At 42.9% G+C, this 13,256-nt stretch overlaps 1 protein-coding gene across 1 annotated transcript in view; it reads right to left on the minus strand.

The window, feature by feature from the left end:
• SPECC1 (sperm antigen with calponin homology and coiled-coil domains 1) overlaps nt 1-12,869 on the minus strand; it is a 65,532-nt gene extending 52,663 nt beyond the window's left edge. Inside the window, exons 1-3 of the mRNA XM_031059792.1 lie at nt 12,837-12,869; nt 12,423-12,599; nt 9,781-9,916 (exon numbers count right to left, since the gene is read on the minus strand). Coding sequence (XP_030915652.1) covers nt 9,781-9,916; nt 12,423-12,569 — 283 coding nt within the window. The 5' untranslated portion in view covers nt 12,570-12,599; nt 12,837-12,869. The remainder of the gene's footprint in view (nt 1-9,780; nt 9,917-12,422; nt 12,600-12,836) is intronic.
• Between the last annotated feature and the right edge of the window lie 387 nt (nt 12,870-13,256).

The raw sequence follows: 13,256 nt of genomic DNA on the forward strand, positions 1-13,256 counted from the left end.
TCCGTCCGGGCCGCGGGCTCCGGGAGGGAGCGATGCTCCAGCACCGCCTCGATGCCCCCCAGCACCGTCTCGATACGCCCCAACCCCGCGCCTCGATGCCCCCCGGCACCCGCCTGAAGCGGAGCGTCCCTGCCCTGGATCAGCCGTGGCGGACAGCGGGAACAGCAGAGAGCCCGTTCCGGGCGCTACACCACGGCGATTCTAAGCTAAACGGGCAAAGGAGGGCAGAGGGACCCTCAGCAGAGACCTGAGCAGCCAAATGTCTCCAAAGCAAAGGCAACATTAATTTTTAGCCAGTTCCACCACCCGAAGCACGCTTAGCATGGAGCAAACAAACCGTGCCCACAGATCTAGCTACACTGCTGAGCACAGCGCTGACATGTCTGGGCAAGGGCAGCTCCAAACCGTCACAAAAATAGAGGACCCAATTTCAGAGATGCTCAGTGTCTCGTGATAACATAGATACCCAAGGGATGCTGAAATGGAGACTGGACTCCTCTGAAAACCTGACCGTGATTGTGAGCATGAGCCCTTTCTGACAAGTCCCATCCATCAGATCTGTTCTGATATCCTCTGAGGCTATTCCTGGGTCAGCTGAGCACCCCCAGCTGCTCTCAGCCTCCACTGGTGCTGAGAACAGCACAGCAGGCTCACATCCCTATTATATTGAACAATATACAGCATTTAATGAATACCATTGAAATCTATTTCTGTTTATTGAGGTAAGGATGTGGTATTTTATTCCTAAAAGTCTATTACAGTGATTTCCAAATTTCCCCTTCTGCCAATAAAACAACAATCAAACCTGACAGCCACTAGCTCATCTAGACCTGCAGCCACAAACTGGAACAGATTTCACACCATATCTCTATCATCAATAATTTTGCCTGTGACTGGCACTGCAAGAGCAGCTGCATAGGACAGGCCCACCCAGAGGCTCACCAACAGCACATCTTTCCAAAAAATCAAGATGCTCCACACTCATGGAGCCCTGATGTACACAGGAAACAAGGATACTGAATGACTCCAGTGATCAGTTTCCATTATGTGGATAATTAACAGAATCCTCTTGAGTCTTGGTTTCAACAAGAGGGTTAAAAACAAATTCAGAAATAATAAACTAGTGTGTCTCCTAGGCTCAAAACAGCCTGAAAATAAAACATGGAGAATTAATCTATCTAGTTGTGAAGCCATCACTTCAGATAAAGTATCTGGAGACCATTCAATATAATAGAAGCAGAATTTTGCTAATATTTCAGTACAATAGGATGAGTTCATTGTCAGCCTTCAGCTTTCCATTGTTCTTCCTCTGACACTTTATAGATGAAGTGAAAAGTTTTCATACAGCTGTCTATATCTGGATGACATTAAACAACTCCTGTCTACTTCTATCTCATGACATGTCAAACACAAAACGCTTTGTTTAATGAATAAGCCATCAAAAAGGAATCAGTGACAGTACATTCTTTTTCTAAAAGTCATCTTATGATCTCTTAAGTCTTGTATCTTAATATGGTGGGTATTCAGCCTGCCCTTTTCAAGGTACAGATGCAAACTTCCTCCAACTGCTGTTGAAATGTATCTCCCACAGACATTTTCTTCCACTATGGACTAAAGAGTGACTTCTGCTTTCCTTCAACAGGACTCACCTGAGGGGCTGCATGAGCTGTGAGAGTCTGTTGGGCTGATAAATCCTGAAGCTGAGCATTTATTACTTCATCACCTGCTTTCTATTTCTGTAATCACAAAAGGGAATAGTGTAACAAGGTCCCAGTGCAGTGTTGGTGCAAGCCTGGAGCAATTATAAAATGTAATCACTGACTCAGAGCACACACACCTGAAATCTGAGCACTGTAGGAGAGTCAGGACTGGAAGAACCAATCTGTTATTTTTGACAGTGGCACAAAACATAAGTCAGAACATTCTAAAACCATGATAGGGAGAATTATGTCAGGCCAAAGACTTCTAGCCCAGGTCCAAAATGAAAGGTAAAGCACACATTTTTAAATACAGCTACAGCCTGAGCAGAAGGTGTAGATAAGAGATTACTGCTTATGGAGCTTGCAGCTCAAGCTGAGGAAAAAAGGAGTAACAGCAAGTATGACATGGGGACCAGGTTACAAATCACAGCAGATGCACGGCTTAATCTTTAGGCAACTATTTGTTATCTGAACATTTTACATTGCTTTCCCTTCCTCTTCAGTAATAAAGGTATAAAAATAAATGAATGCAGTTCAGCTCTACAAAGCAGATTAGCTGGTCTCTTCCTAAGCATGAAGCTTGACTCATTCCCTTGCTTTTTGTTGAACTGCCAATAAAACTTCACAAACACTCCTTTCCTATATAGTGAGAATGGGAATTAATTATTGAAGGTGTGATGTACATAATTCTTTCAAGTCCTTAGTCAAATGACAGGACTTGCTTGCCAGGTATAACTTTCTTTGCATCCTACTCACAACACAGCAAATGAATGAGTGGAATTTCTGTTCAAATTGTTATCCATGCTCAGGAGAATGAGTGTGAAGATGCCACCAAATCTCAGATTTGCAGTGGCCAGGCAGCTGACAGTCTCTCCAGAAGGCTGAGGTCTGAAGAAGTTACAGATACTGATGCTGACTAAACTGAATGGGCCCCAAGTGTGGACATCATCAACACCAGAGTTCACACTATCACACTCTCCTCTTCCGTTAATGCTGAAGATTTTATGAGCACCAAGTGCATAGGTAGCAGGGAAAATAAATCTTCAGAATCTGTGCATCATTCCCAATAGTGAACCTCAAAGGATTAGAAATATAACATCTACACCTGAACCCCAGATGAACAAAAGCTTTTTTTAACCATGCTAGAAACAAATTTTTTGTAATGAAGATATTTGGTGAGGTCACAGTTCATGGCACAGAAGCACAGCCTTCCAGGAACCCATCTGAGATGAAGCTGTCAATCCCTCCCCTCTTGCTCTACAGTATTAAAATCTAATGTAAGCCAAAAGCTGCTACAAAAAAAACACTACAAGGAATGCCAAGCCCTCCCCTGATCTGCATACTTGTCAGACCAGGCCAGCTTTGCGTTCCTTTCCTTCTCCCTCCCATTCTTTAAGTGCAAACACAATGGCCCGCTGCCAAGGCATTCTGGCTGCAATAGATTTAGGCCCAGAGAATTTGTGTTAAGGATCATTTCTCTTCAAACCAGCTGAAGGAAAGCTGATAATTAACCTAGGGCAGGTAGTCAGAGCAGGGTTGTGTTGACTTTGCTGAACAACTTCAGTAAAGAAGCCTGGAAAGAAATGAAAACAAGCTGGGAGATCCTAGATTTGTGCTATTCTTGGAGCATCCAGGCACGCTCCCCTCTCTGTTTAGGTGTCCCTAGGAAGGCTTTTGGGATCACCACAGTTCCCTTACAGCTGTAATGAATCCTTCCTATACATGTTGCCTTGAGCCAATTAACTGTCAACAATTTAATGAGTTAAGTCATTGCAGCCTTCAAGACTCAGCATTTCAGTATCCCTACCACACACTGAATCCTCTGAACTGGCTCAGGTCCCAGAGGGGCTCACGTGTGCCAACAAAGTCATTCTCAGGGGAACAGCCAGAGAAAAGGGTCTCTTTCACAGGTGGTTTTAACAAGAAGCTGAATGCAGAATCTCAATGTGTTAACAGAGATTCAGCACAGGATATGTAAATTCTGCAGTAGATTAGGACAGCAAGAAAGCTTGAAAAAGGTATGTTCTGCAGACAGTGTTGTCAGCAGAAGTTAATTCCTACTTGTTTAATAATGCAAGATGAATGCAGCCAGCCTGTGAATGCCTCTCAAAAAGCCTGTTATCCATAACAGGATCAGGTATCAGAAATCCTAGCAGACAGCCTCTAAATGCATTGGTCTCACTACACTGCTAGTTATCAAAGAGGAAAAAGATGCCTGGAGAACAGTCATGTGAAGCAGCCCCCACTCCCAGCCATTCCAGGATGCACAACGGCCCATGGCTTACAGGGGGAAAGAGCAAAGCTTCAAAGAACAGGAAAAACAACACAGCAATAAATATAATACAAGAATATTTTCAGCAAAGGCATCAGCAACCAACAACTCTATTTGCAGGCTGTGCCAAGAAAAAAAAATCCTTGTAAGAAGCAGTAAGAGAAACTTGACAAGTAGCAGCCATAACCTAAATCTGGAATGCCAAATTTGATCTACTTCAAATCTTGAGCTTTCCTTTCAGAGGACAGTGGGTGAAATCTTCTAAACTGGTGCTGAAACTCAATCTGACTACTTGACACCTGGGGAAATCACACACAGAGGAAACATTTTGCTAAGGAATGCCAGGGAGGTTCAGGTTCATGGTTGTAGCAATATGTTAAACATCCTTGCAGATATTTATAGATGTGTGTGGATGTCAATATGCATATCCAGCTGCATGTAGAGCTCTGGATGTAAATGCAGACACATTTCCACTGCTTTGCACGCTAAATTCCTGCAGCACTTCTTGCCAATTTGAATGACAGCCTGACAAAGCAATATCTTGAGTCCTCTTTTCCTGTTTATACCACTTTTGGAGATAGAATAATTATGCAAGAGCTGTGTCTTGTACCTGGAAGGGGGAACAAAATGCAAGTGGCTTTCCAGATGAGGTTTTGAAGCATATTTAGAGCTCCTGGGAAAGCCCAGATGAGCTCAGCCACTCGGTTGCAGTGGAGCCTGGTGGAACAGAACATACCGATCTCATTAGTGTCCCTCACGCTTGGCACCATCGTTCACAAGACAAATGAGACAGTAACGAGCCTGAATGCAAAGTGCAGCAACCTCTCCCAAACCTATAGCAGTGCTTTCATGTGGCAGATCACAAAAAGCAGGCGCTGTCAAAAGCTGATGTACGGCACAGTATAAGGGCCCCAAGGTCAGAGAGCTGTCCTTCAATAGAAATCACTTTCCTTTTTCCTGTCCTAATTGGGGTGCATTAGCATCTTATAAACTGATAAATTGTCAGTTAGGGGTTTTTTTTCACAAGGATTTTTTTTCTTTTTTAAAGAAAGCTTTTATTTAAAAGATACTTCCTTGAATTTTCTGACCATGGAGGGAAAGCTTCTGGTCTGGATTAGCTTCACATTAACCTGGATTTTTACCCCACATCACAAAGTGGCAAACAGCAAGCTGAGAAGCTGGCTGAGAGAAGACAAATTTGATAGAGTCCCTATATTACTATCAAATAGCAAACTGAAAATGACAATTCTATGAACATGCAGGAAGCTCTGAGAATCTGTAGCATGGCACATTTTCAATTTTGCTGGGAAAGAAGCATATCTAATGAGTGCTATGTGCAATAAAACCACACACCAGCCTCCCCTCTGGAATCAGCCACAGGTGAGCAAGTCTCACCAGGGATATTCAAGCTTTCCCAGCACTAACACCAGAGCTGGCAGGGACCAGTTGGCCTCATTTAGTTAAAGCCTTTCTTTTCTGAATACCAGCACTATCTACACAGAAAAGCTGCAAGCAGCTGTTCCAGAGAGAAATCAAGACTTTTCACATAAACTACATGAAAAAACAATGATGGACAAATGGAGTAATGGTATGTGCTCTACCAGCGCTAGGAAGGAATTGAAGATACACAGGTATCATATTTACTCACTGGGACATTAACTCTGATTATTGGGCAGGAATGTGAATGACAAATCACAGAAAAACTCATCAAAACAGAGCCCCTCCTTACTGGAGCTGAAGATTGTTCAACCCAAGCTGTGCCACAACAGAATATAAGCCTCAGGCCCTTCTATAGTTTTCCCTGATTATGCCAAATCTCTTGGTATTTTTGTTTCCCTATTTAATTTGCTGGATTTATTACAACAGCCTGTGTTGCAGAGCAGCTTCATTTCCAATGCTGGCAATGTTCCATTCTGGGATTAGCAGCTTTTGTCCAGGTAACCTGCAGAGTTCAGAGCCTCGACATGAGATGCTGAGGAGATAATTGAAACTCTTAATATCTTTGAGCTTCCCTCCTCTATGTTCCTGGATTGGCACCATCTCCAGCCTTGGATGTGGATCAACTCAGCAGGAACAAACAGAAAGAAACAGGTTTTTATTATTTTTGCTGAAAATTCAGGCCAAGTATTGACTTTCCCATTTTATGCATAATAATAAATGGTAATTTCTGATGGAGCAGGGGGTGACACAGCAGGCCACCCCTCACAGTCCTGCTGGCATCTTGGCTTCTCCCAGCCCCCAAAGATGTAGCACCTGTCTCCTGCTTTGGCCTTTAGAGAGAACTTGAGCTTGTCAGTAAAATAACCAGAATTTCTATAAATGCTAAGGTAGGTGATAATAACATTGTTATCGACAGTTTCCTATTGTTTCTGAGGCAAATCATGTCTAAAGAGATTTAACCTTTATTTAGCTATAAAAAATAAGCTGATGAAGCAGCCTGAGAAAAAGTACAGCTATCTCTTAATTACATTTCAGAGATAACTGATACCTCACACTGGAGCTGGCAGCACTTGATATAAAAATCAATATATTTGTGAGAAATGGGAAGGGCTGAAATAGTCTCAGTGCTTTTGGATGATGTGTGACTGGACTGTGCCATGCCCACATCCTGGCTATGTCCAGACTCTTTTTGGTTCCTGTCCAACCTGACAGATAATAGCAGCTGCCACTGAAATCACATCAAAGCAGCACAGGAACATGATTAAACCAGACAGCCTCCAGGCAAGTTCTCAGAAAGTGCTTGAACTGGGAGTTTGTGTGGACTGAATGACAGAACTCAGAGCAAGGATTTGGAATGACTTCTAGGCTCCATTGAGAAAGTAATTTCATCTGCCTGAACCTCAAATTTTCTATTTGCATACCAGTCCTGCCATGCAATGCTCTTCCTGAGAGGTATGTGATCACATAAGAAGCTTTGAAATTCTCTGTGAAATTGCTTTTTTAAGGTTATTTGGCTTGCAGACCTCAAAGGAGTAGAATCTGAAGTCATTGATTTCCTACAATCCTGAACCTTAGGGGAAGAGTCCTAGTTTCTCATGAATATACAAACTTCTCTATTTATTCATTTTACAATCATTTTTTTGCTGCATGGCTTCAAAGACTGGATGGCTTTATGAGTACATGCCTTAAAAATCAATGTATTCCAAGATTAGTGAACTCTTGCTCATGTTTTACAATTTTCCAGCTCTTTTTCATCTACTGAGACATTAAAAACAATGCCAGAGTTCTGTAAGCCTGGTTTTAAGAAACCCAAACAGCCACTTCAGGACAGCACATGGGAAGACATCACACTGTGGATAAGGAAACTGAATACAAGACATTTATTTTTCTCTATGTGTCATTTCCCACTGCCTGGGATTTCAAAACTGCCAAGGAGTTACAAAACCAAACAGCACAGCTCAGAACTTCCAGCCAGAATCAGTCTCCAGCTCCATTTGCTCAACTCCACTTGCCAAGGATGGATCCATGGGCTTGGCTTCATCCCCCTTTAAGCTGTTTATGATTTACTGTGTCAGCTCCCAGCAGGGCAAGCAGGGGTAGTTCCATCAATAAAAGGCTGGAATAAATAACTGAAACTCCACCAAGGGCAGAATAGAAACAACCCTATTTAAACAACCAATCTTCAGGTCAATTATTTATTATCTGCAGCATTTGGAACATGCCTTACTGCTCAAGGTCAACACACAAATGGTGGACAGTCACACCCAAAGAGAAAAGAAACCTAAGCTTTTGTATTTCCATACCTTTTTCCCTTTAAATTCTCTCACACAGGACTATTATACCAATTTGTGTACCAGCAGAGTATGGCTGGAACTAATAGAATATCATTTCAGTAAAATACTCCAACCACTCACTTGAGTAACAGAAAAAAAAGCCCAAACAAGGGGGAGAGATAATGCCTGCAGTCAAGGCATTAAAGGAAAACATAGAACAGATGAAGGCCATCAAAGAAACAGAAGAAAGTGATTTTGGAATAAATTTCTAGATTTACACATTTGGCTATGTACACAAACATCTGCATTCCCCAGCTACTGGAACCTTCTCACTTGGATTAGCTCCACAGTCAGCTTTGCATCTTGATCACAATCAGATTCTTTGAGATGCCATTGCAATAAAATACAGCAGCTGAAAACGTTCTCTCCTTTCCTACTTCTGTTCCCTACAACCTGCTGTGCCCTCTGTCAGGCTCACTGTTAGTTCTCTTAGCAACAATGCACCATTTTAGTGGGACTATTGGTATTTTCTTTTTCTGTGTGACAAAGCATTCAGCTCTGTAACCTCGCTCAGTAAGATCGAGCACCTTCCAGTGGCCCTGACAATGATACCTTCTCAGCATACAGCTGGATTTTCAAACATCCTTTTGGATTTTTGAACCACTGTAAGACACTGTATACACACCTAAAACAGTCCCTGTAAGAGCTGGGACAGCTCTCTCTCTGTTAAAAACCATTTTAGAGGGGTAGCACATACATTCTTAGTGTTTATATATACCCTTATTCTCTTTTCGTTTAGCATTAATATTCCCATTCATGCTTCTACAAATGCAGATGCAAAGCAATATATGAGGTTATATCCAATGATGTGATTTAAAGTGGCAAAGCAATACCCAGATGTAACTTGACCTCCATAAACCATTTCAGCCTTCATATTTAAAGTAGTCCTCATCATAAATCTCCCTCCTCCAGTCCCAGTTATTATAGCTGCATGCAGAAGAGGGCTCTCTATTCCATGCTTGTGTTTTGGTATCTGACAGACATATTCCATTCTGGACACCCTGCAGTGCTGTTTCCCTGGCTGCATTCCCAGGATCCTGTGCTGCATCATCTGTACAGGTTTTCATCTCCCTGCCTGGCTCCTCCCAAGCATCATGCCTCTTTATTGGCTTGTGAATCCCAAATTCCTTTGGATACAGCTAGTCACTATTAAATTTGAGGATTTACACACTGATTAACAGCAGAATTGGATCTGTCTTTGGGTTACTATGAAACATTTGTGCTGTTACAAGGCACATAATTTTTTTCCAAGGGTATATAAAGGTTTTTATATTTCATTTTTTAAAAACAGGAATCTCTTTCTGGTTAGTAACATTGTTCTGTCACACAGTCAAAACCTGCAGAGGCTGTGACAAATAGGGAGGTCATGGTCAAATTTAATAAGAGCTCACATTCCCTTGGAAATGCCACCAGGGAGCAGACAAAAGCAAGCATTTGCTGAGCTCCTGGGGGAAAGCAGAGCGCTTGCACCGAAGCCCTTGGTATGCAGATGGTGTCGCTGCCTTTGGAAACAAGCTTAGGTTTGAACCCTATGGGAACAAGTGGATGGGGCCGAGGCTGCTGGGGAGAGCGTGCCCCGGGCTAGCTCAGGAGCAGCACAGGCTGCACATGAGGATGCCCAGGGCTGGTTCTTTGTTCTCACACCTCTGCCGAGTCCCAGGAGCAGCGAGGAAACAGCTCTGCTCACTCAGTAGAGAGAGAAAAGAGATTGCTATTGATAAATGGGGAAAAGTTCAGACAGTGATGCTGTCCTGCTCTGGAGCCGGGGGCTGGGTCCCCAGCTGGGTCCGTCCTGCCCCGGAGCCGCGGGGCACCGGCGCCACCGCCCGGCTGCTGTGGCTACCCCGGCTCCTAAACCCACCCAGCGCATCCCTTTTCACCTCCTGTCCCTGGCTCGTGGGGTGCAGGATGCAAAGCACAGCGTCCTGTGACTGCCACACGGCTGTGGGGCAAGAGGGACACTGGGACGTTAGTCCTGGGACCTTGGCAAAGCGAGTGACATTCACAGCACGAGTCACAGCACCTTTGTGCCTACCTGTGCTGGGCTTCAGCCGGCTCTCACCAAGCTCTGAGATGGCTCCTGCTGTGATTGTCTTCTTCAGCCTGGAGACTCCCGAAGCTGCTGCCGGCCCAGGTTTGGTCAGCATGTCCTCGCTGCTCGCCCGCTTCAGCTGTGACACAGAGCGGGGGAACAGGTCAGGACCCTGAATATCCCATCAGTTAGCTCAAAATGCAAGATTCTTTGGGAGAAAAATTAACATTTCCATAAAGTAGCCCCATAGGAATATCGCCTTGATAACTGGATGTTGTCTTATATATTACAATACATTCTACAGCTTCAAAGTTACTACCGAAGCATCTACAGCTAATTTAGCAGTCTGATCCAATGAAGGATATTGCTGCAAATTGCTACAGAGCCCTGGCATGTCCATAGCTTCAGAGTCCATCCTCTTCTGGGATTCTCCAACCCTCTCCTGGGGTCTACCCTCTTCTGGGCTTCTCCCCTCCAGGGGGACTCTACTCTCCGTCCCCTCCAGGGGCTTTCCATCTTCTCCTGGGGTCACCTTCTCCTGGGGTTCTCCATCTTCTCCTCTATCCTCTTCTGGTCTGGGATTCTCCAACCCTCTCCTGGGGTTCTCTATCCTCTTCTCCTGGGACTCTCCACCCTCTCCTGGGGTTATCTTCTCCTGGTGTCCTCCATCTTCTCCTAAGACTCTCCTGATCCTTGCAGCAGCCATCTAACTCCTCCTACTACTCCACTCCTTTTATGCCACTTGTTCTTAATTGGTTACAGGTGTAGGCTGTTCCTAGCAATCAGCTGCAACTCGCTGTGCCCCCCTACAACTGGAGTACATAATTTTTGTATTTGCATTCCGTTCCAGGTTTTTGTGAAGTGGGTTAAGGGATAAAGCACTGTTCCAAAAATGAAGAATGATAATGGGAAAGACTGTTCAAAAAGGCAAATAATTGAAAGGCAAGGAGAAAACAGTTTACAGGAGTGGTCTACTGGCACTCTGGCAACTTTTTGGGAGGGAATCTCTGGTGACACAAGTCTACTCTTAGTGCCTACTCAAGAAACCTATGGAACACAAGCACAAGGTAAGATTCAAAGAGAAACACTGAAATTATCTTGCTTCAGCAAGCAGGAGTTACAGTTTATCTCAGAACTTTGGTCAGCTGATTTCCCATTCGTGTGCCTCTTGTAACAGTCTCTAATTAATTTCAGGAAAAATACTTTAAGTATTTTAAGACCAAAGCTTTGGAGACTCTCCCTAGAGCAGTAGTTTTCCTGTATTTTTGAGTTTGTGGACACCTAAAGTGTTTTCTCAAATGGAAATCCACTTCCTTTGAAGTTGTCCAGTGCCACCAGGGAGTCCCTGAAGCACAGGCTGAACACCACTGCTGGGTTAAGAGAAAAGAGAGGTCACAACAAGCACTGCCCCTATTTAGTAGCTCCTGAATGTGAAATATTTAAGCAAAATGAAATCTTTCAACTCTAATTCCTTCTCCCTTTCATCTCGTCCTCTGACTCAGAGTCTGTGGTTTCCTGGACCCTGTGAGCCCATAAGTTTCAATAGCTGAAGTGTTGATGGTGCTCCAGGATACCAAACAACGAATGTTTTGCCTTCTGGCAGAGGTTTTGTCAGCTCACTCTCAGGAGGAGAATGGAACAACCTGACTTTCTGACCTTCAGAGAGTTCTGCAGTCTCTCTGAAGTAATTTCTTCAATGTGTTCTTTCCTATAGCAGAAACTACAGTGCATTTTGTACTCCCTTTCTTCAAGCAAGCCACTTTGATTATTTGGCATTTGCAGCTGGACACAATTTGAAGGCATTAGCTGTCATTAGGAAGAAATCTCTCCACAATTAACACTAAATTTAACAAATCAATCATATCAGATTTCCTGATTAGTGTCCTCAGTAGCATTCCTTCAGAGATGCTGCCTCAAACACACAGCACAGCCTGCCTGGAGCACTGAAATGCACATTGGTAAGTGCATTTAGGAGTCTGCACAGCAAGTTCAATAAATTAATCCTTTCCTTGAAAAACTGTGACAATTAATGAAGTTTTAATCAAGATGAGAACTAAATACTGTACCCTGCTATGTACTGTTCATTAAACTTTATTACTGGAAAGTTACAACCTTGGTCTGGATTTGGATGACCAGGTTATTTCTGTTTGCTGGCTGCAAGGGTGCAGATGCAGCAGCATTTCAGGTGTACTACTCCATTTTCTTAGAAACATTACTTGGACAGAAGTTTTTGTTATTTTTTTAAATATCTTTGTATAAAAAAATAGGATTCATTAAATGCATTTGTTACATTGCAATGTCTTCTGTTAAGATATTTTGCCTTGAAGGGAGAGGCACAGGTTTTTAGGAATGCTGGAAATTAATTAATAAATCTCTTTGAATTTCTTTACATGTGTAACTATCAGCTGAACTAAGAATTTGCCATTTGTTTTCCTCCATCTTCAAAGTTTAGGCAATTCCCTCACACACAGAGTGTACAGACACAGGACATGCAAAATACTTTGAGAAATGTGCATTAATCTAATAGACAGAAAAATTTAAATCTCTCTGCACTTAACACAGTGGGTGCAGTAGTTTGAGGACTAAACCAAAGCTTTGACCTGGAACAAGACTGGAATGCTTGAACACTCTCCAAGGATTTCTACCTTGCTGAGCCGGGATTCAAAGGCCAGGGAAGTGGAGGATTTGGATGTCTTCATTCCTGTGGAGGTGGTGGGAAGAGGTTTTCCTCTGTCAACCCCATGGCTCCCTTGCTTTGCTATTGCACTCCAAGGCCTGGCACTACTCTTCATTTTCTTCCCAACTAATTCAGTCTACAGACTCTAAAAAAAAAAATAAATTAAAAAGTTTATATGTATTTATGCACTCATACAAAAATATAACTTATCTTTATGTGACCTGAAAGGCAAGAGACATATCTGGCATGAGTTTAAAGGGCTGAAAAGGCCATGCTAAACTTGATCTCCTCTCTCACAAACATCAACACTGAGCCTAGAGAAACATTCAGAGCAGGCTACAGACACTTTTACTTTTCATACCAACCACAGAAGGAACTTTACCTTTTTTGGGGATTGTTAAAGTCCCAAAACCTTTCTCGGGCACAGCAGAACACCTGTGAATACTGAAGCACAATGAAAGAGTAACTGAGAACATTGATGCTCACATCAATTTAAAGCAACCTTGGGAAAAAAGGAAAATTACTTTTTTTACCATTAGATCCAGCATCTTCAACTGAAACAACACTCACTTTTAGAAAGTCACATGAGAAGCAAGTTTCCTGAGATGGGTGGAAAATATATCTTTAACTTATCACAGTCTTCTAGAGGAGCAGCAGTTGATGTTGCCACAGTGATAAAAAAGATGTTCCACAATACAAAAACTCACAAAACATAGTAAAAAAAAAAACCAAACAAAAAACCCCAACTTCTTTGCAAACAAAGATCCAGATCCACTATTCCTCAGAGATAAGCTTATGCAAG

The sequence above is a fragment of the Geospiza fortis genome, unplaced genomic scaffold (genome assembly GCF_000277835.1).
Source record: "Geospiza fortis unplaced genomic scaffold, GeoFor_1.0 scaffold538, whole genome shotgun sequence".
In the NCBI taxonomy this organism is placed as follows: Eukaryota; Metazoa; Chordata; class Aves; order Passeriformes; family Thraupidae; genus Geospiza; species Geospiza fortis.